At 49.4% G+C, this 22436-nt stretch overlaps 6 protein-coding genes across 6 annotated transcripts; 5 read left to right on the forward strand and 1 right to left on the reverse strand.

Moving 5' to 3' along the window:
• The first annotated feature begins 2651 nt into the window (after positions 1 to 2651).
• C8Q69DRAFT_176636 (hypothetical protein) lies at positions 2652 to 5160 on the forward strand. The gene is made up of 3 exons (XM_028625820.1): positions 2652 to 2762; positions 2832 to 3219; positions 3333 to 5160. The coding sequence occupies exons 2-3, from the start codon at positions 2929 to 2931 to the stop codon at positions 4998 to 5000; spliced, it is 1959 nt and encodes a 652-aa protein (XP_028488217.1). The 5' UTR covers positions 2652 to 2762; positions 2832 to 2928; the 3' UTR covers positions 5001 to 5160.
• Positions 5161 to 7371: 2211 nt separating this feature from the next.
• Positions 7372 to 8195, forward strand: C8Q69DRAFT_176582 (hypothetical protein). Its single transcript, XM_028625819.1, has 4 exons — positions 7372 to 7588; positions 7715 to 7793; positions 7889 to 7950; positions 8021 to 8195. Exons 1-4 carry the CDS (start codon positions 7542 to 7544, stop codon positions 8103 to 8105), a joined length of 273 nt encoding a protein of 90 aa, XP_028488218.1. The 5' UTR covers positions 7372 to 7541; the 3' UTR covers positions 8106 to 8195.
• Positions 8196 to 9062: 867 nt separating this feature from the next.
• C8Q69DRAFT_459397 (hypothetical protein) lies at positions 9063 to 11138 on the forward strand. Its single transcript, XM_028630073.1, has one exon. It carries the CDS (start codon positions 9232 to 9234, stop codon positions 10963 to 10965), a length of 1734 nt encoding a protein of 577 aa, XP_028488219.1. The 5' UTR covers positions 9063 to 9231; the 3' UTR covers positions 10966 to 11138.
• Positions 11051 to 16657, forward strand: C8Q69DRAFT_485504 (putative ABC multidrug transporter; the record flags this gene model as incomplete). The annotated part of the gene is made up of 6 exons (XM_028631835.1): positions 11051 to 11062; positions 11968 to 12554; positions 12605 to 13139; positions 13196 to 15667; positions 15714 to 16177; positions 16234 to 16657. The coding sequence occupies 6 exons, from the start codon at positions 11051 to 11053 to the stop codon at positions 16655 to 16657; spliced, it is 4494 nt and encodes a 1497-aa protein (XP_028488220.1).
• Positions 16658 to 17859: 1202 nt separating this feature from the next.
• C8Q69DRAFT_176850 (acetylxylan esterase) lies at positions 17860 to 20370 on the forward strand. Its single transcript, XM_028625821.1, has 12 exons — positions 17860 to 17885; positions 17966 to 18337; positions 18410 to 18416; positions 18475 to 18511; positions 18578 to 18630; positions 18690 to 18811; positions 18871 to 18889; positions 18941 to 19030; positions 19091 to 19184; positions 19270 to 19329; positions 19396 to 19632; positions 19755 to 20370. The coding sequence occupies exons 2-12, from the start codon at positions 18133 to 18135 to the stop codon at positions 20052 to 20054; spliced, it is 1224 nt and encodes a 407-aa protein (XP_028488221.1). The 5' UTR covers positions 17860 to 17885; positions 17966 to 18132; the 3' UTR covers positions 20055 to 20370.
• On the reverse strand, positions 20345 to 22429 carry C8Q69DRAFT_459412 (hypothetical protein). Its single transcript, XM_028630074.1, has 2 exons — positions 21715 to 22429; positions 20345 to 21600 (listed from the first exon to the last, which is right to left on the reverse strand). The coding sequence occupies exons 1-2, from the start codon at positions 21931 to 21933 to the stop codon at positions 20686 to 20688; spliced, it is 1134 nt and encodes a 377-aa protein (XP_028488222.1). The 5' UTR covers positions 21934 to 22429; the 3' UTR covers positions 20345 to 20685.
• Between the last annotated feature and the right edge of the window lie 7 nt (positions 22430 to 22436).

Below are 22436 nucleotides of genomic sequence, written 5' to 3' on the forward strand. Positions count from 1 at the left end.
ACGGCACGGCTTCGTCGCTTCGCTGATGACGATAAACTCTGCTCGAGTCTAAACTTGCTAATCTCCCGCGCGAACGTATCTGCCTGTAACTGAAGCCGGTAATAATTCGGACTCGTGTTTCAGTCTTCCTAGCTTTCCCTCTTTCTGATCTGGAGTTGCGCACTCTACTCCACGAGACAGCTGTCGACTTCACGAGTGCTTCAAACACACGTACCATGACTCAGAAAATCATTATGATGATTATCATTATTGATCTGGCGATTGCCAAAGACCCACCGCGTATAGTCTTTTGTGTACTCCGTACTCCGTACGCCATCGGCCAATTATCTTTCCCAAGACCCTGAAACGGAGCGAGGACCTTTTTTTGATCGAGTTCTATTCGAAATGACGGACATGAACCGGCTATCTGAACGGTCCCCAGAGCGAAGCCAAGATCTTCTCAGCGCCAAGCGGAAATTATTATTCTTAGGATACTGGTTCTCGGCATCAGTTACTTACTCTTTTCCCGGACGAGAAAAGTAGACGGAGACGGCACGGCGGTGAGATGAGGTGTTTGACAAGTACTTTCGATGTTGTTATGGGGATCCCGAGATCATGCCCCCTTTGGGGAAAGCAGCTCACCAGCGGGGTGGGCCTGGGATCTGGCACGGAGCCCAAATACGGAGTAGCTGGGGGGCAATAACATAATTAACGATCAGGAATGATCAGGAGAACTTCCAGATTTATGCTAAAAAGGCGCCGTTGTTCCGCCAAACCCGCAACACTATTGGCAACCGTCTTTCACTGGTAGATCCCCCATCCTCCAGATGGAGAGGACGGATACGTGGAACATATTACTGGTTGTCGTAAGAGTTGACCCAAAGTCTGGAATCTTTCCATGGGCATAACTCCGTAAACAATCTGTCGGCCATCCGATGGACAGAACTTGTGGAGATCCGGGGAGTTTCGCCTACAACGACCGTATCACAAGGGGGAAAGATCGAGATACTCCGCCAGCAGCGCCTTTTCTTTTTGTTCGATCGTGGGGTCAAAGACGGGGTTGACTCGAGCAGCGCTCGTGGGCACAGAACGTCCTATGTGCCATGTGATGTGAACTCGGTGCAACGGGTTTCTGGCAGCTTAGCTGGTAAGCAAGATGCGGAGATGGCCAACGATGACCGTTATCCCCTTGCGGTGTATACATGAGAAGGTTGCACTGTTTGGATGGGCTTTGTCGTTGCCCAGTCTTGAGATTGATTGGTGACCAAGGCGCTGTTAGTCCCCGATTCTTGCGAGGGGAAGAGAGATGTCGTGCACACGATGGATCCTGTTTGGCCATTCATTAGATACACAGATAGTGGCCGATAGTGGGATCATGGTGCTATGATTAGTAAAGGCGCGAAACTCGGTTAGGACAAAGTGAGCAGATCATCGTGAGGAATTGGCAACTCAGCGGATTCAGGATCTTCGATGGCCGGCCAGGATCAGGGCCCGGAAGCTCTGCCGCAAGCTATACTGGTCTGGGCAGCGGTTGCACCGTCTCTATCTGACTGATCATTGATCATCGACGGTGGTATTACGGACGACAGGATCCCCTCGACTTGGGCGATGCCAACTGGATTCTCTTCCCCCCAAAACGGTTTGAGGTTTGAAGTGAGCCCTTTGGGGGGTGGTGAGACGCGTCTGTAGGGGGTCACACAGCACGCCGTCTCCAACGCCCGATTCGAGTGCAGCGAGATGGACGATCTTGGAGGCATCCGACTGGATCATGAGTTCCCTATCAGTGTGTGGCTCCTTGGTTGTGCGCGCGACGACGTGGCAGACAGAGACTCGAGAGAGCGTCTGGTAGGCGTAGAGCTCTCTTGCTTTTGGCCTGACGATGCCTTGGAGGGGGTTGTCCGGGCCTAGAGAAGGCCCTTGGGGAATCGTCTCGTAGGCATTCCGGGGGCCTTTCGGGGGGCCATCTTGAGCTGGCGATAGGGGCGGCTGCCCGGGCATTCTGGACATTCTGGACTTTGCCCTTTGCTGCCTTTTCGACTCGACGGATCCCCCTGGGATAGGATAGGATAGGATAGAATAGGACTTCGTTAGCGAGCAGCACCGGTTCGTAGACCAACGCACGTTCTCGCTATCTCGCTGGCCCGGCTCTCTCTCTGAGCGATCCGTTTCGCTGCCTCACTTTCCATCATCGTGCACGGCTCTCCGTCTCTCTTGTGCTCTCCATCTGTCACTGTCCGTCGAACTCTCCGCTCCATTCTGCCAAAACTGCCCATCGCCATCATGGCTCGCTCCTGGCCCGTTCACCTGGCCGGATGGCCGTACCTGGATAGCTTCTCCCATCACCAGATCGCTTCTCCAAGCGTCCTGCAGGGTCACTGGAAAAACCTGCGTGCCGGTTCTGCGAACTTTGGCCGTCCACGCCGTTCGAAAGCTCCAGGTCTCTTGCTGACCCACTGCCTCCATACCCTCATGAGCTCTCGTTTCAAGCACTTTGGCTTTCCTTTGGCATCCGCTCTCCGGAGACTTCGTTGCTGATGCTGACTGCTCGTATCCGTAACTGGCTAGCGGCAGGCGTCGTCCTGCTACCGTTCATTAATTGCTCGACTCCCCGGTCATTTGTTTCTGCTTCTCTTCAGTATACTCGACGTTCACTGTTGATGTTCATACTGTGTCTCTGACTCTGCGGACTTTGTTGTTCGCTGCGCTTGCCTCCATAGTCTATAACTACTACCTTGTCCGACCCGCGGATCACCAAAACGACCTAACTATACAGTCGTACCTCAGTGAGTGCGGACCCAAACAAGGCTATCATTAACTATTATATGCCTCCAAGCTGACCGTGCGCTATTAAGACAGAATAAACAGCTTTCCCTCTTCCGATTATAGATACTGATAGCAGCTGCTGGACTACCTGCCCCAACCACCATCTCCCAGAAGGAGCTCACCGCCATGGCCGTCAGTATCACGGACGACGAATTATTTACGAGGGCTATCTCTGGCTACCGGGACGCCTTTTTGGTTCAGCACTCCCACCTTTCGGAATCGGAACGAAATCATCTCTGGAGCCAACGTCTCAGTCAATTCATGACCGTCACAGCCCCTCAAGATGTCTCTACGAACGCTTCCGACATGCTCAACGCCGGCAACGCTTCGCCTCCAGACAGCATCGGAAAGAGGACACGACAAGACGTACCCCGGACGATCCCTTCTGGAATTCCACCGGCAAAGCGGCGTGCCACCGTATGTGACCTTTGGCCTCCTTTCTAAGCATCCGCCCCCGCCTTATCCTTGTTGCCGCTGCTCTCCATCTCTCTCTATCCCTTCTCCAACCTTCCTGGATTGACGTTTGGCAGACTCCGGAACTCCCCGTTGCTATTGACCTGACGCGTGACTTGTCACACGCTTCGTCGCCGGCAGCCCCTCAGATGAACCAGAGACCGTCGACGACGATATCTCGGACTGGAACTTCTCCCATCGCCAGCAAAGGCTCCGCGTCGCGAGCGGCCGGTATGGTTCGCTCGCGGAGCCAGCAACTCCCGGTCCCTCACCGCCAACAGTCAATAGCGGCAGCACGACAATCTTCTGGACCGCAACGATCGCAACTCCGTCTCGACAATGTCGACGAGTACTCCCCGTTGGAGTACACTCAGCAGTGTCTGGAGGATCTCCAGGCCCAGGGTATGAGTGTCCCTGTCGACACCGGTTCTGCCGGTGTGCAACAGACTCAGCAATTCCAGCAGCCCGTCTTTGGCGGCCTTTCTTGCTCACCTATGTCAGATCAACTGACGGTCGCGACGACCGCCGCAACTGAGATGAGTCGCAGTGCGACTACAGAGTCATTGTGCGGAGGAATTGGCATGGTTAGATTCGACTCCACTGGATCGAATCTTGAAAGCAATTTCGATTTTCCTTTTTCTTCTTCTGATTTCGCGAACAAATCATCCCCTCAAGAGGTCCATTTTCCGACCTCTATTTCTCATTCTCATCGAAACATGAATCATGTTCAGTTTCCCTTATCCGATTCTACACCTCTTTTCTTTTCCAGTTCTGCCCCTACCCCTGGCACATTTCATAGCCCTCTCAGTTCTGCTCCTTTGTTGCCACCTTCATCTGCCTCTGTGGAGATGAAGCATTCCCTGTCTGTCGAAAGCGACAGTTCGTCTACATCACAGCAGTCAAGGGCTGCTCGGAGGACTCAAGAACAGATTGTTCAGGGCGCACGACCAATCGCCCCTAAGCTGCAGAGTAACAGCAAACCATCGAAACCAACTGAGCAGCACAAGATGATCCGCATTGCTTCTGAAGACGGCACCTCGAAAGAGGTTGCTGCCATTCCCAAGGCGTCTTTCCAGCGCCCGCCTCGCCCCAAGACGTATTGTACCCTTTGCACCGACCAGCCTGATGGCTTTCACGGTGAGCACGAACTTCGACGACATATCGAACGTGTTCACTCGGTCGTGCGCAAGGTTTGGGTCTGCGTTGACATCTCGCCCGACAAGACGTTCCTTGCCAACTGCAAGGCGTGCCGCAACGGGAAGCGTTACGGCGCCAACTACAATGCGGCCGCACACTTGCGACGGACTCACTTCAACCCGTGCCAGCGGGGGCGGGGAGGACGTGGCAAGGACAGCGAGAAGCGCGGGGGCAAAGGTGGTGGAAATCACCCGCCCATGGAGGTCTTGAAGCACTGGATGGAGCAAAAAGAAGAGATTGTGCTGGAGAACGCGCAGAACTTTATCGATGAAGATGCGCTGGGTGAAGAAATCAATGCAATTCCTCAGCAGCCATCCGCCATCATAGGTTCGGCTTACCCTCCAACGACGACAACAACAACGTCGGATTTCACGCAGGACGCGACTTTCGAGTATGAGCCGCCGTCGTTGGGCTGGGATCCAGCCATGGGTAACGGGTATGACACGTTTAATGCACTTCCCACGGTGAACATTGGTTCATCGTTTGACAACCCTTTCTATGTCGAACCTCAGCAGATGCCTGCTGAGATCGAACAGTATGTTGCATGATCTGCTGTAGAACAGCATGCTTTATTGACTTACGAAGTTTTCTTTTTTCTTTTTTCTTTTCATCTTCTAATTTTTCTTTTTTCTTCTCTTCTCTTCTCTTTTCTCTTCTCATCTCCTTCTTATTTCTATTCGATATTGTGGTTCATTTGGAACTCTTATTGCTTTTGTTGTTTACTTACATCAGGAGGCTTGCCTCCGTATTTCCAGTCATCCTTAGGCCTGAACTCGTCGGCCGTTAATAATCGTCAAAGTCCGTGGCAAGGCCACGCCTGCACGAGTCTATGATATGACGTTTAATGATCTTCTTCCTCATTACACCTTAATACTTCTTTAATGGTCGTCTGTTCATAGCTTGACGTCCGCCTTGATGTATACTTAGCCATTCTGGGCGGTCAGAGAACTGATCACGAAAGAATACGGATAATAATGCGAGTGTTACTCCATTCGATTCCTCGAAGGGTCTTGGAACCTTCTTACTGTTTGTATCAGAAATATACCGGTGGTTAGAACTTGGTGTCTCTCCAAGAGAGACGAAGCTGGGACTGACTGCTTGGGCTGTCCTAGGTGCCTTCTGCACATGGACCCGTGGCTGTGCGGACTTTGGAGTGCACGATGACGTGGCTAACATGGCGCCAGGCGCAGCAATGAATTTAGCAAAATAGATGGCTACTAACAGTTGAAGGTTGTCTTATGTGAAGAAGCAGCTGAGAACTGAAGTAATTAGGTCGCTCACACCATGAATTCAATATTTCCCCGGGTTTTCGGGTCCTCCAACTTGACTTCAACTTAAGCATTCTTATCCACTTTTCTCGATGCCCAGCGCGGCTCACGGGTCGCTCCGTGGATATGCTCCATGATCCTCGGTCGGCAAAGGTGGTTCAGTTGCCATAAACAGACGTGGGGGATCCTGTGTACCTGTTACGGAATCCACTGAGTGCAATAATGAATATTGTCGAATCCTTTAACACGGAAGCAAGGTCTGACCTGAACGACTTGAATTTCTTGCTTGCTTCTAGGTCTAGGGGGAGATTTGATCCCATATTTATCTTTAGCATACAAAGAATCTATATCCTAGTAATCCATCCTATAATCAGGATTCAAAGAATTAGCCGCAAACGGATAATTGACGGATCACCTGGCGTTCGCTTCGTACGCCGACAATATTTATCATGTAAATCACTACTAGACAGTTGCCTATACTGCCACCACCAACCGCCTTAGTAGCTTAGTTATCGCTCCTACCTCTCTGGGAGGGAAGTAGAACTTTCAACTTCTTCCTCCTCAAGCTCCCATCTCACTATGTACCATCTTTTATCGATTCTCACATTTGCGCTATCTAGACTATCTGCTAACTTAGTTGACTTGTGGATGATCTTTTCTTTTTCCGGATCCTAGACAGTACTCTCTAGTGTATTGCTAGTTCTAGGCCACGGCTGGTGATAGTTGGGACCTCTGGATAAGAACGCACTATCTAGTCAAGACCAAGTTGTGGAATGCGATACGTTAAGACGCCTTCTGAGCCCTGACAGTACTAGTAAGAATATTGTGATTAGTTATTGATTTTCCTGGATCTTGGTCATTTATCTCTAATCGTGACTAGACACCAGCCTCTCTCAGAAGAGGTAAGATATACCGTCGGGACGAGCCGGGCGAGTAAGACCGGGGAGGCTCGTGTCGCCCCGTGATTAGCATATTTTCTCTCTGGCCAAGAGAAGAAACGTCAAGCCACAGACTGAGCATGTGGTTCTATTCAGGATCCTAACGCTTTATCTCGGTTTCTAAGCAGATGTGCAATCTACATGGATGTGCTCCTCCGTGAGGATTCTAAAGAGGACCCGCCGGCCACGATTGATTGACCTCCATGCAGTTTAGGAGAGGGGATTATCTAGCCTCTCCAATCTTAGACCTGGAGTGGAGGTGTCAAGAGTGGCTTTGGTGGCTGCGCTGAAGAGTCTGGCTGGTAGGGCTGGTTCCATCCATGTCTTCGCAACATTGGGAGCGGCGCAAGATCAGCGGGGTTTTGTGGCGCCGGTCTGAATTGGTACCGTGGCCTTTTAGTTCTAGTGTCAATCCGGAACGGCTGCCAATGGCCTAAATGACGATTGTCCTTGGGGGTGAGGAGGATAAGGAGAATACAGTGTTCGATATTGCAGCAGAATGAATGGCTTCTTCTGCGCTTGGTGAAGATCAGAGAAATCATGGCCTGGACGATATAGAGAAAAAAAGAAAAAAGAGAACAGAGCCGGTAGGATCTCCTCGGAAGCTTCCACGGTTCAGCTACAGCTTGGCTTCAACGAGCCCTATGACCTTTCGGCCAGCGCCCGTCGGGCTGCGTGGCCCACTGTGCCCTGGATGGTAATCCTGCATTGACCGCCCCCGAGAGAGAAGCTCCGCTTCATCATTCCCTTGTCTTTTTCTCTCCTTCTTCCATTTCATATCTCCATCGTGTTCATTCCGCCAGTGAAGTTGTGTGCGTTACTAGTCGGATAGGCCATTGTTGTCCCCTCTCAACTCGAGTCAACAGGAAAATTCGCCGCAACCATGTCGAACCAGGGCTACTACCAGCAGCCTCAGTACCCGCCTCAGTCGTATGTGGCCCTCCCCCGATATCGTGTCGCACTCTTCCTTTCGGCTTGGTAGTCGTCCTTCAGGCGACATATATGGTCATTCAATCTTATTGTTCATTCTCTGACTGACGTTTCTGTCGCATCTAGATACCCGCCTCAGGGCTATCCCCCCCAGGGCTACGGTCCTCCCCAGGGTTACCCCCAGCAGGGTTACCCGCCACCTGGTGTACGCCTATACCACCCTTGTCCTATCGCGGATCTCGTTTATAGAACGCCAGTCTGTTTATCGGCAGCGGTATACTGATGAGGGATAATGAACAGATGCAATACCAGCAGCAGGCCCCGCCCCCGGAGAAGAAGGACCGAGGATGCTTGGCTACCTGGTATGTGTTCCTTGTTGACCCCTTTCGTATTCGATGTAGATTGCTAATTGGCCGCGCTCCGGCGTAATAGTCTTGCAACGCTGTGCTGCTTGTGTCTCTGTGAGGAGACTTGCGAGTGCTGCTTCGATTGCATCGAGTGCCTTGAGTTCTGCTAGAACTCATCGCGATAAGACACGACCGACTGTCACACCCTGGCTCCATTGTATACGTCCATGACCGCCCTGTTTCTGTTGCTTCACTTTCATCTACGCATCTATTTGGCCGCGGCTGGTTAAGTTTCCGCAGAGCTCGATTGGATGAGCGTGCTATATACTCTGATTTTTCTCTATCCGGCTCAACATCTCTGGGTCCTTGCTCGATTTTTTCTTATATATTGTCTGCAGCTATTCACGCTACGTCCAAAACAGGTGATGGACAAGCCATGTTTGGAATAGGCAAAATGATTATAACTTGTTGATGTTCGCGTCTTATGCGCGCGGTACGCTGCCATGGCTGGCACCGATCAAGATATGTCCTCTTGGCTAGAACCTACACCATTAATCATCTAGGTATTTTGGCTGAGAGGGCATATACACATTGGATAATCTTTCCATGTGTGCCTAGTCCTCATCCAAGCATTTAAAACGATCTAGCTGCTTCGAAACTGTTCAACGTTTGCGCACAGGTAACTGGATCTCTGATACAGTTCAGTGGAGAACCATGACTTATCTTAATCATCATTTCGATGTTGAAAATTTGGGGTCAGATAAAATATGTAGACTAATATGTATATCCTTTCTGAGGGAGCCCTTTCGGAGACAGTTATCGAAGTACGGCTCCTGTGGGCGTTGGGAAATAAAACGCGGATTGGAAAATCGAGTCTGAGAACTGCTAGAGGACCAATTGAACTATTTTGGTTTTATAGTTATAACTATAGCGATATTATTAGTGACACGTTGCGCTGTGCCAATATGTATCTACATGCTGCGCCTCAGCGCGTACTGCACGAGGCCAGTAATGTCTCTTATCACCCAGAGCGCTAAGCCACGGTACTTTTGCCCGGCGGTTATATACCATCGGTTACTCGTCGGAAACGCGCTCAGCATGCATATGGATGCTTTAGCGAGTTTCAGTTTTCGATGAGCGGTTTTCAAGGGATTGAAGGGGAGAGATGGCAGTGAGAAATGGGATGGGTGTTCTTTATAACTTTAGCGAGGAGACGGCATTTGTATCATTATTATTTGAAGAAGTAGAATAATTATTATTGCAACTCCAAAGAGGTCACATGTATACACTCTCTAAATGACCGCCTTCATCTTCTCTGGCAATTGTACAATCCCAGCTAATATCACGCATTATGTCTCCGGCCCTAACACACGCGGAACGCTCGATATCATCTGGAGCTCTCTCTCCATTCTCATTTTATGCGTCTGGTCGATTCAGCACCTTAACCTACCTCCACAATGGCATCTAAACCTGGAAGCATACTATTCCTCATCGGAGGAAAAAGGGAAGAAAAAGACGCCCACTACCCGTCGGATATACAAAATGAACAAGAAAATCAGACGGAAAGGTTACTTGCTTAATCGTGAGATTCGATGGATGATTATGAATCTGGTCGCACCGGAATTTCTGCTGGCGAAGGCCTTGACGGATTTCGTATCGGCGAGGAGCCTGAGCCCACGATTGAAAGCGTATGCGAGTGAGGATGAGGTGGATTGGGACATGGCGCATACTTACTATGCGAATATGGGTGGGTTCATTGTGAGGTTTGAGAAAGATGAGGGACAACTATGGGTAGAAAGGGGCGACGGTGGTGGTTCTCAGGAGGATGTTGAATCCTGTCGCGTCTCTAGGGAACATGGTATATCCAACTCGATGACGGATCAGGAGTCCTTGGTCGGAGGCGAAGAAGAGAATCATGATACAATGAAAATACCCACGCCGGTTACTTCCGTCCAAAACATGCAGAATGCCATCCACGGTCTTATGCAGAGTCCAGCATGGAGTCCGAACCGGTATATCGAACGTGTATACGAATTCCAAGGCTTGACGGGCTTCGACTGGGAGGTAGATTCTAAGAATCGCGAGGCTGTTCTCACGGCCCTTGAAGAGTATCCTACGTCGGATATGCACCATATCAGCTTGATGAGATGGTATCATAACGTCTGTGCCCTTCAGGGTAACGTCTGGTACCTTGATGCTGCGCAGTTGCTTTTGGTGCGCCAGTGTGGTATCATCACTTCTCTACCACACCTTCCTAAGGAGGTTCTCGACGACCAGAGCAAAAGCGATTCTCTGGCCAAGACTTTCACGTTGATCCAGGTTGTCTGGCTGGCTCTGCAGCTCATTTCTCGCCAGACGGAGGGCCTTCCAAGTTCACAAATGGAGATATCTGCCCTTAGCTTCGCGGTCTGCTCTTTTTTCACCTATCTTCTTATGTGGAACAAGCCTCAAGGAGTGGAGGCTTCCTGCTATATCACGGCTAATCGACGGCCGACTGTGCAGGAAGTCAAAGCGTTAGGTATTATCGGCCCAGCAACTTTCGGTCCCCATCGTATGCGCCCCTGGATATCCAACAATTGTTTTCATCCATGTTATCGATGGGATCATGCCGCGTCCTCGCTAAGACCTAGTGACTTCGAAGGGGATCTGAAACGAATATCTCGCTTCCAGCCCGGATTTGTAGTCGGTGCCGTCCTCTTTGGTGGGATTCACTGTCTATCCTGGAACTCGCATTTCCCTACGTCGGCTGAACACCTTCTCTGGCGCGCCTCCTGCCTCCTCTTGACCATCGTTCCTCCGGTCGGTGGGATGTGTACCTTTCTCATGGGCTGGATCAGATCTCGACTTCACCGCATAGGAAGGACGAGAGCAACTGGATATATTGCGAATCTTATGTCACTGGTGCTAACGCTGCCATATATTCTGACGAGGTTGTATCTGAACATTGAGGTTTTCCGCTGTTTGGCGTATGAGCCGCCTGAAGTTTTTCTGGCGACAAACTGGCCCGATTGGCTTCCTCATTTGGGGTGAGGGATGTGTAGCATCTGTATGCGTGTGTTATAGTAGTGGTCGAGTAGAATAATTGGATATTAGTATTGGCGGAATATGCCTCTAAATGACTTCGCATGTATGTAGACTGTTGGAAGTGAAGTGATTCTTTCCTAGGGACGCCAGCTTTGTTTCACAAAAGAGGATATAGGAAATTTTAGATTGAAAATAGCCGTGAGATCAGTAGACGCTTATGGTACTGGACATCCATGCATCGTGCCCTTTGCTGAGAAATTAATTGTTCTGCTTTTCCCCGTGTTGTCTTTCTATGACAGTCACCGATGTCCCAACATCTGCTGATGAAAACTTCCATTGGCTGTAATTAATGGAATGATGGAAGCTTTCTTAAAGCTTGGGTCGGAGACCGCGGGGCCTTGGGGATACACAAGCAGGATGCAACAGCCTGCATTTGCCTTTTTGGGACAAATAAACTGGTACTTCTTACCAGCTCGCTCGTAAAGCTCGTAAAACATCCCCGCTCGTTTCCTGTCATCTGGTGACGTCTTCTGGTAACCTCAGATTCTAATCTGCTACTGACTGGCCTTCTTCGCAGCTGGCTGTAGTACAAACTTCCGAGAAGGACTTTCACTGGTGCTATCAACCGGGGTCTGAAGATGAAGTAAGGACTAACTTGGTGTGCTTGAAACTTATTACGATTGACCAACCTTTCCTATTCACTGTCCCTTTTTACAGAATTCATTAGTTACTGGTCCATGATCTGCTTGGTGGATATGCTGATTTCCGTCATCCGTTTGGGCAATGACCCTGGTCTATGTGAACATAATGCTGGAGTCCTCCGACAATCATAACACTAAGCTAGCCTCGTTATTTGCCTGACGCGTCCTTCGTTATTATTTTCACTGTCCAGTATTTCTTTATCCTTCTTCTGCTCTGACTGCTCCCCATTAGTACTTCTGCACTACCTCGTTCAAGTCACTCCTGAAGCTGGATGAAGTAGCTCCTGCTGCACTATCCATGGTCGAGCCTCAGTTTCCAGCACCCTTCGGGGCTGCTGCAACTTCGACCAGAGCTATATCAGATCTCCATCCAAACTCCCATCTGTCTGGAACGCCAGGGGAAGGGCGCAATGATGGACTTGATGGAGCACTCGCGGGGACGACAGCAACTTATGACGACATTGGGGAGTGCGAAGAGAAGCAAATCACATCTCTCGCACGACAGATGTCCCAGATATCGCGCCAAACCAGTGGTAATCACGCACTGGACTCTCGAAACCCGTTCCTCGAGTGTGATAAAGACCCCGAGCTGAATCCTAACTCGGGCGACTTCAACCCTCGCAAATGGCTCAAATCTACCTTGCAGATTACTTCACGCGACCCAGAACGCTATCCTCGTCGTACGGCTGGGTTGTCGTTTAGGGATCTCAGCGTCTACGGATATGGAACAGCTGCTGACTACCAGATGGATGTCGCTAATATGTGGCTCAAGGCCGCAGAATGGGTCAAAGGAGTACTAGGCCATCGGAAGGCAGTACGTATTGATATTCTGCGGAGCTTTGAAGGCCTTGTCAAGAGTGGTGAGATGTTGGTCGTACTGGGAAGACCTGGAAGGTAACCGGTCCTCATTTGATATGTTGAAGACAAATATTTAACGTGTACAGTGGCTGTTCGACTTTTCTCAAAACAATCGCTGGAGAGACGCATGGCTTCTACATAGATCATGGAGCGGATATTCAATACCAGGGAATATCCTGGGATGACATGCATAGTCAGTTCCGCGGAGAGGTCCTTTATCAGGCAGAGACAGAAATCCACTTTCCGCAGTTGACGGCTGGCGAGACGCTACTATTTGCTGCTCATGCGCGTGCTCCAAAGAACCGCTTCCCTGGGGTCAGTCGTGATCAATATGCACAGCACATGCGGGACGTCGTTATGGCCACGTTTGGCCTCACCCATACCATCAATACTCGTATTGGGAACGAATATATCAGGGGTGTTTCTGGAGGTGAACGTAAGAGAGTCAGCATAGCAGAGGTGACGCTATGTGGAAGCCCTCTGCAGTGTTGGGATAACAGCACGCGCGGCCTCGATAGTTCAACTGCCTTGGAATTTGTCAAGACTGTTCGTCTTTCCACCCAGTATACTGGATCAGCTGCTATTGTGGCCATCTACCAGGCTGGACAAGCCATATACGACGTATGTCACTTCATCTGGTTTGTACCGAATGGGATAGTTTGGCTAACGGTTATCAGGTCTTCGATAAGGTGACAGTACTATATGAAGGACGTCAAATATTCTTTGGAAAAGCTGCTGATGCCAAGCATTTCTTTGTGGACATGGGCTTCCATTGCCCGGATAGGCAAACAACTGCTGACTTTCTGACCTCCCTGACGAACCCCGAGGAGAGGCAGATCCGCCCAGGATTTGAGGCTCGTGTTCCTCATACCCCTGACGAGTTCGCGGCTCGATGGAAGGAAAGCCCTGAACGCCAATCGTTGTTATCAGAGATTGAAGCATACGAAGCTGAATACCCTCTAGGAGGCGAAAAGCTCAAGGAGTTCGCCATCTCACGCGCCGCAGAGAAGGCCAAAGGTACACCGGCCAAATCGCCATATACGCTGTCCTATCTGATGCAGATTCGTCTTTGCATATGGAGAGGCTTTCGACGTCTGAAGGGAGATACAAGCATGACAATGGCAACTGTCATCGGCAATCTTGTGATGGCTTTGATCGTCTCCAGTGTATTTTTCAATTTACAAGACAACACTGGCAGTTTCTTCGCTCGTGGCGCTCTGCTGTTCTTCGCGATATTGTTAAATGCATTTGCCAGCGCGCTGGAGATCCTAACCCTCTGGCAACAACGTCCCATAGTCGAGAAGCATAACAAGTATGCGCTATATCACCCATCTGCGGAAGCGATTAGTTCTATGATCGTTGATCTTCCTTCGAAGTTTCTGGTGGCCATTGTTTTCAACCTGATCTTGTACTTTATGACCCATCTTCGGCGCACCCCAGGTCATTTCTTTGTCTTCTTCTTGTTCTCTGTCTCAACGACTCTGACGATGTCTAATATTTTCCGCTGGATCGGTGCAATATCCCGTACTATGGCTCAAGCTATGACGCCGTCTTCGATTTTCATGTTGGCTCTCTGCATCTATACGGGCTTCACGATACCTATTCGAGACATGCACCCTTGGTTCCGCTGGATCAACTACCTTAACCCAATTGCCTATGCTTTTGAATCCCTCATGGTGAACGAATTTAGCGACAGACGCTTTCCATGTTCTCAATATATCCCATCAGGTCCAGGGTATGAGCATGTTAGTGGAAGCTCCGTCATTTGCTCCGAAAAAGGTGCGATAGCAGGGGAGAACTTTGTAGATGGAGACGCCTATATCAATACAACGTTTCAATACTATAAATCACACCTCTGGCGCAATTTCGGCATTTTGGTCTGTTTCTTCATTGCATTTCTATTCGCATATATCGTCTCCAGCGAATATGTGAGTGCGAAACCATCCAAAGGGGAAATTCTCGTCTTTCCGCGCGGGAAGATACCTGCGTTCATGAAGAAGGTTCACCGCGACGATGACGCCGAGGATGGGTACATTCGCGAAAAGGGCGGAATTGGTCAAGGTGGCCAAGATCAGACGGCGGCGATTGTGAGACAGACGGCAGTGTTTCATTGGCAAGATGTGTGCTATGATATCAAGATCAAGGGCCAGCCTCGTCGTATCTTGAATCATATTGATGGATGGGTGAGACCTGGTACCCTAACGGCTTTGATGGGCGTTACCGGCGCAGGAAAGACTACGTTATTAGACGTTCTGGCAAATCGAGTTACCATGGGCGTGATCAGCGGTGAAATGCTCGTTGATGGACGACCGCGAGATGATTCCTTTCAGCGCAAAACAGGATATGTACAGCAACAAGACCTCCATCTCGAGACCTCTACAGTTCGAGAAGCTATTGTGTTTAGCGCACTGCTCCGCCAGCCTGCTAGCGTTCCACGTAAAGAGAAGGAGGCCTACGCAGAGGAAGTGATCAAAATGCTTGGTATGGAAGAATATGCAGAGGCTATCGTTGGCGTGCTTGGCGAAGGGCTTAACGTCGAGCAACGCAAGCGTTTGACTATAGGTGTAGAGATCGCAGCTAAGCCTGATCTTCTGCTCTTCTTTGATGAGCCGACATCCGGCCTGGATAGCCAAACAGCCTGGTCAATATGTACGTTGATGCGCAAACTAGCCGATCATGGACAAGCGATTCTTTGCACAATTCATCAGCCATCGGCGATGTTGATGCAGACATTCGACAGACTCCTGTTTCTGGCAGAAGGAGGCAAGACAGTGTACTTTGGGGAGCTCGGCGAGAACATGGAAACGCTTATCCAGTACTTTGAAAAGAAAGGGGCGCCAAAATGTCCGCCTAATGCCAATCCTGCGGAATGGATGCTGGAAGTCATAGGAGCGGCTCCCGGATCTCACACTGATAAGAACTGGCCTGAGGTGTGGAATGAAAGCAGCGAACGTACTCAGATCCGGCAGGAGCTTTTCCAAATGAAGGTGGAATTGTCTCAGAAACCCGAAGTTCCAAGAGCTGCTGGATATGGAGAATTCGCGATGCCCCTCTGGTACCAGTTCCTAGTATGTCTGCGACGCATGTTCCAACAATATTGGCGCAGTCCTGGATATATCTATGCCAAGGCCACCATGTGTATCGTTCCGGTAAGGCCCTATGGCTCAATTGTTGGCTGTATACTAACGTATCAAGCCGCTCTTCATTGGGTTTACATTCTGGAGGGAGCAGAACAGTCTGCAAGGGCTGCAGAACGAGATGTTCGCCATATTCATGCTCCTGGTCGTCTTCCCAAGTCTGATTCAGCAAATGATGCCGTTTTTCGTGACCCAAAGAGCGCTATACGAAGTGCGCGAACGCCCATGCAAAGCTTATTCCTGGAAAGCGTTCATGTTAGCCAGTATCACAGTGGAGTTGCCATGGAATATGTTCATGGCTGTACCTATGTTCTTTTGCTGGTATTACCCTATAGGACTCTTCCGCAATGCCTATCCGACCCATACAGTACCATCACGGAGCGGCACGATGTTCTTGCTGGTTCTTGTGTTGATGATTTTCACGTCCACATTTTGCTCCATGGTCATCGCAGGGATAGAACAGGCCGAAACAGGCGGTAACGTAGCGCAGTTGATGTTCTCACTGTGTCTGGTCTTCTGCGGGTAAGTACTGTACATTAAGAGAGGATCCTGACAGAGACTGACAATATCCTTGACAGTGTCCTTGTTCCTAAAGCCTCGCTTCCAGGCTTCTGGATCTTCATGTATCGTGTCTCTCCCTTCAATTATCTAGTATCGGCAGTTTTGTCCACAGGCGTTGCAAGAGCCGACATCACCTGCTCCAGCATCGAGTTATTGCATCTTAGCCCGCCGTCCGGGATGAACTGCTCTGCTTTCCTAGATCCCTATATCAGGTTTGCCGGCGGTCGAGTGCTCAACCCTGCTGCGACGTCTGATTGTGAATTTTGCTCAATGGCGACCACGGATCAGTTCCTCAGTACCATCAGCATTTACTTTTCCGAGCGGTGGCGTAATATCGGCATTCTATTCGGATACGCTGGTTTCAACATCATTGCAGCGGTGTTCCTGTACTGGTTGATCCGCGTTCCTAAGAAGAGGAGTCGAAAGATGAAGCAGGCGTGAGTGTGGAGACCAGAGGGACGGCTATGATATTTCCAGTGCTAGTAAACATGTCTGCTTTTCTGTATGGATGTCATCTCAGGCTGTTTGAACGGAAGGTGAATCCAATATATTCTTTCGAGGCGAATTTGCCCATCATACCCAATGAGGATAGATGGATCGGATGTATGAGCACCAAAACCAGAACTAGGAGAATAAAAAGAAACTAGAAAATAGTTCACAGCAATCTGTCCCCAAATAAGAAGTTGATCGGTGCATTGCGCACCTGTTGAACTGCGGAGAAGAGCCAAGAGAGCCAAGAAGGGATGAACCGATCGTTGAGCTTACCGCTCCGCATTGTCCATCGCTGATAGCAGCTGCAAGATCAACGCCATTGATTGAGAAGAATGGATTATTCCATTGTCTAGACATAATAGCTATGTTTCCGGTTATGGCTACTATGTAGTATAGTTAAGTAGCTAACTAGCTTACCGTATCCGGCGAACATGAAACTGAGATAGCATCGAAACCGTTATAGTTAAGTCAACTAGCTATAGCGATGCCTTATGCGCTGTTAGTCAAACGGCAGCTAAGTTGCAAGCAGCGACGATCACCCCGACTTCAAGTTAAAGTATGTATGTACATAGTTAGCATTGTTAACTGCTTACGTGGTGGTGGTTGTCGTCCATCCATTCCCTGATGATGGACAAATTCGCGTTCGCTTCCGGCGACGCGACAACACCGCGGATCGCAATTGGGATCCGCCATGGCGTAATGCCCTAGGGAAGGGATCACATTCATTGCAATGTGCATTGCAACTGTACCTTTTCCCTCCTTTTTCCGTTATCAGCGGTTCCTGACGCGTATCTCGATCGAATCTTGATCCTCTTCAGACACTCTTTATCTCGGCCAAATAATAAGTCCCTTTGATTATTATTATTGAAACCTTTTTCCCCCTCGGCTCTGTTCCCTCTCCTCCACTCCTTCTCGGCGTCTCAGATGTCTGGTTCACTATTACTTCACTAACGAATTAATACCCCGTACACTTGGGCTTTGGAGGCGGATTTTACTATTTTAGGTTACAGTAATCCACCCTCCCTTTTTCCCGAGGCTCTAAAAAAGCAGTTCGTGTTTCCCCCAGCTTTCCTCCCTTGGTTAAGAAGCCTATGCTAAACCTTCTCTCATAGGATCCTTTTTTTCGAAGCGCCCCAACCAAACAGGACTTGGCAGACAAGCATTTATTTATTATAGGGTAGAATTCCAAGCCGAGATCGAAATCAATGCTAGGCATTTGAACTAATTAAGGGGGCATTTGCGATGAATCGATAACAGATTCCCAAGTGGTCAAGTTCCGAAGTTCTAGCCACATAAGGTGGTGAACGAACAGACGACGAATTCTAGTCGAAAAAAGTAAATTTTGACGTCCCATGTCGGTTGTTGAACACCAGCGATAGCGTGCTTGAGTTGGCCTAGCTACCCATCGCGTTTGCTGTGTGCCCATGATGAAGCTGCTACAGCTGGGCGCGAGTCTGCTCTCGTGGTCGTTATGTGCCACGGCTACGATTCTGGAGAATGGTCATGAAAGACTGAACCCGTGGCCTGGGCAGACTCAGAGCATTGCTCTCGATGAATCTTGGAAAAGTTACGGGCCAGACGTATCCCAGATTTCGTACAAGGGGCGTTGGGATAGTCAGCATATATCTTGTATGATTTTTATCTTTTTTTTTTTCCGTGTCTGATTACTCGTTCATATGTTCGATGCTAATTGATATCTAGGGTGGTCGTTCGTCTCTCTCTTGAGGTGTTGAAATAGCGAAAAGTACTAATTGACTTCGATTCAGAGCCCCCGGAATCAAAGTTGGATTTTCAGGCAAGAAAGTAAGTAATTATGTTTCTTTGATTGAGTTGCCAGTCTTGATAGCAGAAAAACTAACGTCAACTCAGCTTGCTGTAACGTTTGGCCCAAGCACATCCGAAGGAGCCTTGGTAGCTTACCGGTATGTATTCCCATGGTCCGCATCACCATCCATTCAGTATCTAAGAGAATCTTGGTCAGGATCGGGTCCTTTGACTGGTTATTCTCCAATGTGACCGCGGGCTCGACGCACTATTTCGTCGGTCCCGGGACGGCACTTGACGGTGACGATATACCTGATAACAATATTTTCGAGATGCGAGGTAAGCATACCACTCACTCATCGAGGTATATGTTTCATAAAACTAACTTTTTTTCTTAGTTACGAATTGGGGCTTGGGATAAGTATAACTATCCTGCTCAATCGGTTCCTTGCTGATAGTTCCCCGCACAGTTCAGATAGCTGGGGTATCTATTGCTAGCGATGCTCGTCTTTTGAAACCTGTCACGTATCAAAAGAAAGTGGAACTAATAGGAGGATCGTGAGTGATGGAGTATCCTATCCATATTTGACTTCCGCATGCTGACTACTGGACTCGAAGCGTCGTATCTGGACAATTCGCTACGTATGAGACCTTGTCCTCGTGGGCGTTTCTCTATGCAGCTGGTTTAGGCAATGTTGAATATACAATTACTGTCAGTTCTGCCCTTAGTCTGCTCTATTGCTCTGTTTCTCTGCTCCTCTTTTATATATATATACACATACTAACTATATCGAAAGGCCTACCCAGGAGTCTGTCTCGCTGACCTCCAATGCTACGGCGGCGGCACCCATGGCATGGTACACACATCCTCACTTCACAGACCTGAAATCACAAATGAACACTAACCCTCCTCATCAAACCAGACATGGTTCTGGCACCACGCTTCAGACCCCGGCGTCCGCGCAGCTTCCATGTATGGCGGCGAGCCCGAAGAATACGACGTGAAGGCCGAGCAGCCCGCTGACCTCGTCATTATCCAAATGGGCGGAAACGACCATCGACCCCCGAACGAAATCCCAGGCGATAAATTCGCAGAAGCTTATATTGATATGATTGAGGATATCCACAAAGTCTGGCCCCAGGCAGTGGTCGTGCTTATGGTATGTTCACGGCCCCTTTCTCCTAGTCGTTTTAACATGATCACCTTCATCTTCTCCTCCGTATATTCCTATCACATCATATCATATCATACAGCAACAACAACACCTAACCCACCTCCCAGTCCCAATGGGGCGGATTCATCCGCTCCGGAACCGGCTGGCGCGGCACCACAATCTACGAGCCCGAAACGATGCGCGTCCTCGACCACTTCAAAGACCAAGGCTTCGTGCACTATTTCAACACAGACGGCATCCTCGCGCATAACGATATTAATCCCAAGAATCACCCCACGGACGTCGGCCATATCAAGCTGGCAAGTCACCTCTTGCAATGGACGAGAGTGGTTCTGGGTTGGGAATTGGAACCGACGGGGGAAATGACGCATTCGACGCTTTATTGGAATGATCAGCAGGAGTATTGAATCATATCTTGGGAAGAGGGAGAAGGAGAAGAAGTAAAAAAGAATAATGGGGGACAGGTTAGGAACTTGAGTAGCTGAGCCCTGTGTGGGGGGGGGGAGGGGTTGATTCTGGTTTTGACTTTTTTGGACAGGTCATATAATCGATAGATGATTATAGATCTTTGTGTTATTACTTTTTTATTTATTGTCGTCGTTAAATAAAGAGAGTGGATACTGAGGAAGCAGTTATGGACGTGAGCATATTCTTAAAGGCTTTATATCCTGCTGTTACAAAGATAATTAAAAGCACATTGTTACAAATTTCAGTAGAAAATCAATAAATGATTGAAGAGTGTTTAAAGTACCACCCACCTACTACAGGTATGGGTATTGGCAGGAGTAGAGTAGAGTAGATTATTTACAAGAGGATCTTCTCACCGAAACTGGAACCTGCTCAATCTAACCTAATGAATAATAACCCCATGGCAATCTGGTAACGAGAATCAATGGCAAAATCAAAATGTAGAATGACATGGTATCGATAAATAATGACACGCAAAGCTAGTGTAACTGATCATCGACTTCATGAAAGTACTAATCGAGAGATGCTCTTGGGGGAAAATGCAGAAGGAAAAGAAAACAGAACCATCCTTCAGTCTTGCACGCTAGCGCCAGTCAGAACCTCATCCTTCGGGTCCTGCTTCTGCGGAGTCTCTTCGGTTTCCTTGTCCGTTTCGGACTTCTCCTTCTCCGCCTTTGAAGGAGCTAGAGCGTCTGCTTCTTCCTCTGCGATAGTGGAAGGCGTCGTAACCGTCTCTTCCTTCTCTCTCTGCTCCGCGAGATCGCCCCTCAGCGCATCAATCACCCCCTTCGGGCCCTCAGAAATCGATTTCCGAATCTCGTTGCGGACGCTGTTCATTTCCTCCGGAGATGTCGCAGACACTATAGACCCGCGGTGATGTTCCACAAGACCAAGGGCCTCTGCGTTCTCAGCCCTGAAATTCGCACTGGACACTGCAGCCACTTCTGGGACCAGGGATGGGCGACGCGGGTTTCCAGCAATCTCAGCAGCAGGAACAACAGACTTCCTGCGACCAGGGTTGGCCTGTTCGCCTTCTGGCTTTTTGCTCTCCCTCTCCTCCGCCGTCTCGTCGAGTCTGGTTGGCTTCTCCGCCGTTCTAGCAGCTTCAGGTTTAGAGCTGGGCGGTTCTGTGGATGACGCCGCCTTCTCCAAAGCACTCTCCGCGGGTTTCGCGACCTTCTTAGCCGTCTTAGTGTCTTTGGCCTTGGAAGCAGCCTCTTCGCCCGCCAGACGCAACGCCAGGGTGATACGCTCGTCGACCGTGGGCTCCTCAGCGGGAGGACTCTTGATCTGGATATGAGGTGTGTTGCTCGACTTGGGCGTGCCCGTCGTAGCTGTAGTTGCAGCGATCGTCGCACTGGACTGGGTGGCAGGTTTCGAATAGGCCGGGTTGTCTTCTGAGATGAAGTTGTCGGGATCCTCAAAATTGTTGATCTGCATCTTCAGTTCCCCGTATTCGTTCCATTCCTCGATCTGCTCGAGATCCTATAGTAATGACACAAATCATTATTCAGTATGTCCGTGGCTTTTTGTTTTCATCATCCACGGGCCGTGATACTGGCCTGGAGAAAGGTCCGCCATGAAAATGTGAGTACCTACTCCAACAATTTCCCCGTACTTCACCAAGCCTGGTAATTTCTTCCCCTTGGAACGACGGCCCCAGAGCTGACGGGCCTTGTCATCTGTGGCGACATCAATTGCACGGAACGGGAGTTTGTTGGCCTTGAGAATAGTCTCGAGACGCGACGTTGCGGTGATGATGTGCGACGACCCCGCCGTCAGGGACGTGTAGAGATACAGTGTCGGGTCAGAAGGCATCGTTGGGACAAGCTTGCTAGCTCAAAAAGTCTCAACGGTGATATCACGTCAAAAAAAAGAGACAGGAAGATTCGCAGAGGACCAGAGATCTTTAAGGCGGGGTTAAATGGCGAACAGTCCGTGTTTGCTTGCTGGCTGACAGAAAAGTTGACGTGGTTGGTGTTTCAACGCCAGCAACAGATCACGTGGAGTACAATGGATGATCGCAATAATGGACTAGACTAGAGTAGTTCTCGTTAGATCGAAGGGGGGTTGATCTAATTATTCTATCGGGAGAATCATAAGAGAGTGAAAGGACGGGATTGCAGCGATACGCGTTTACTTTGCTGGGGGGCAAGAAAAAAAGGAGAGAAAGCGGATGAAGAAAGCGGACCGGATCCCAGCCAGAGACCGTAGATAATTTAAATATCCAAAGGAACGTAGAGAGGACTAGATTAATACTTTGTACTTTGCAGCGATTTAATAATAATGAAGCGTGGCACTGAGTGACTGAGGGGCATCCC

Source organism: Paecilomyces variotii, assembly GCF_004022145.1.
Source record: "Paecilomyces variotii strain CBS 101075 chromosome Unknown C8Q69scaffold_2, whole genome shotgun sequence".
NCBI classification, from domain to species: Eukaryota; Fungi; Ascomycota; class Eurotiomycetes; order Eurotiales; family Thermoascaceae; genus Paecilomyces; species Paecilomyces variotii.

Coding starts and splice junctions, on each gene's coding strand:
- C8Q69DRAFT_176636 (XM_028625820.1), top strand. CDS start 2,929: ATGGCCGTCAGTATCACGGACGACGAATTATTTACGAGGGCTATCTCT. Junction 3,220..3,332: donor CGGCAAAGCGGCGTGCCACC/GTATGTGACCTT, acceptor GACGTTTGGCAG/ACTCCGGAACTCCCCGTTGC.
- C8Q69DRAFT_176582 (XM_028625819.1), top strand. CDS start 7,542: ATGTCGAACCAGGGCTACTACCAGCAGCCTCAGTACCCGCCTCAGTC. Junction 7,589..7,714: donor CCTCAGTACCCGCCTCAGTC/GTATGTGGCCCT, acceptor TGTCGCATCTAG/ATACCCGCCTCAGGGCTATC. Junction 7,794..7,888: donor AGGGTTACCCGCCACCTGGT/GTACGCCTATAC, acceptor GATAATGAACAG/ATGCAATACCAGCAGCAGGC.
- C8Q69DRAFT_459397 (XM_028630073.1), top strand. CDS start 9,232: ATGACCGCCTTCATCTTCTCTGGCAATTGTACAATCCCAGCTAATATC.
- C8Q69DRAFT_176850 (XM_028625821.1), top strand. CDS start 18,133: ATGATGAAGCTGCTACAGCTGGGCGCGAGTCTGCTCTCGTGGTCGTTA. Junction 18,512..18,577: donor TTGGATTTTCAGGCAAGAAA/GTAAGTAATTAT, acceptor ACGTCAACTCAG/CTTGCTGTAACGTTTGGCCC. Junction 19,031..19,090: donor GTGGAACTAATAGGAGGATC/GTGAGTGATGGA, acceptor CTGGACTCGAAG/CGTCGTATCTGGACAATTCG.
- C8Q69DRAFT_459412 (XM_028630074.1), bottom strand. CDS start 21,933: ATGCCTTCTGACCCGACACTGTATCTCTACACGTCCCTGACGGCGGGG. Junction 21,601..21,714: donor AGTACGGGGAAATTGTTGGA/GTAGGTACTCAC, acceptor TCATTACTATAG/GATCTCGAGCAGATCGAGGA.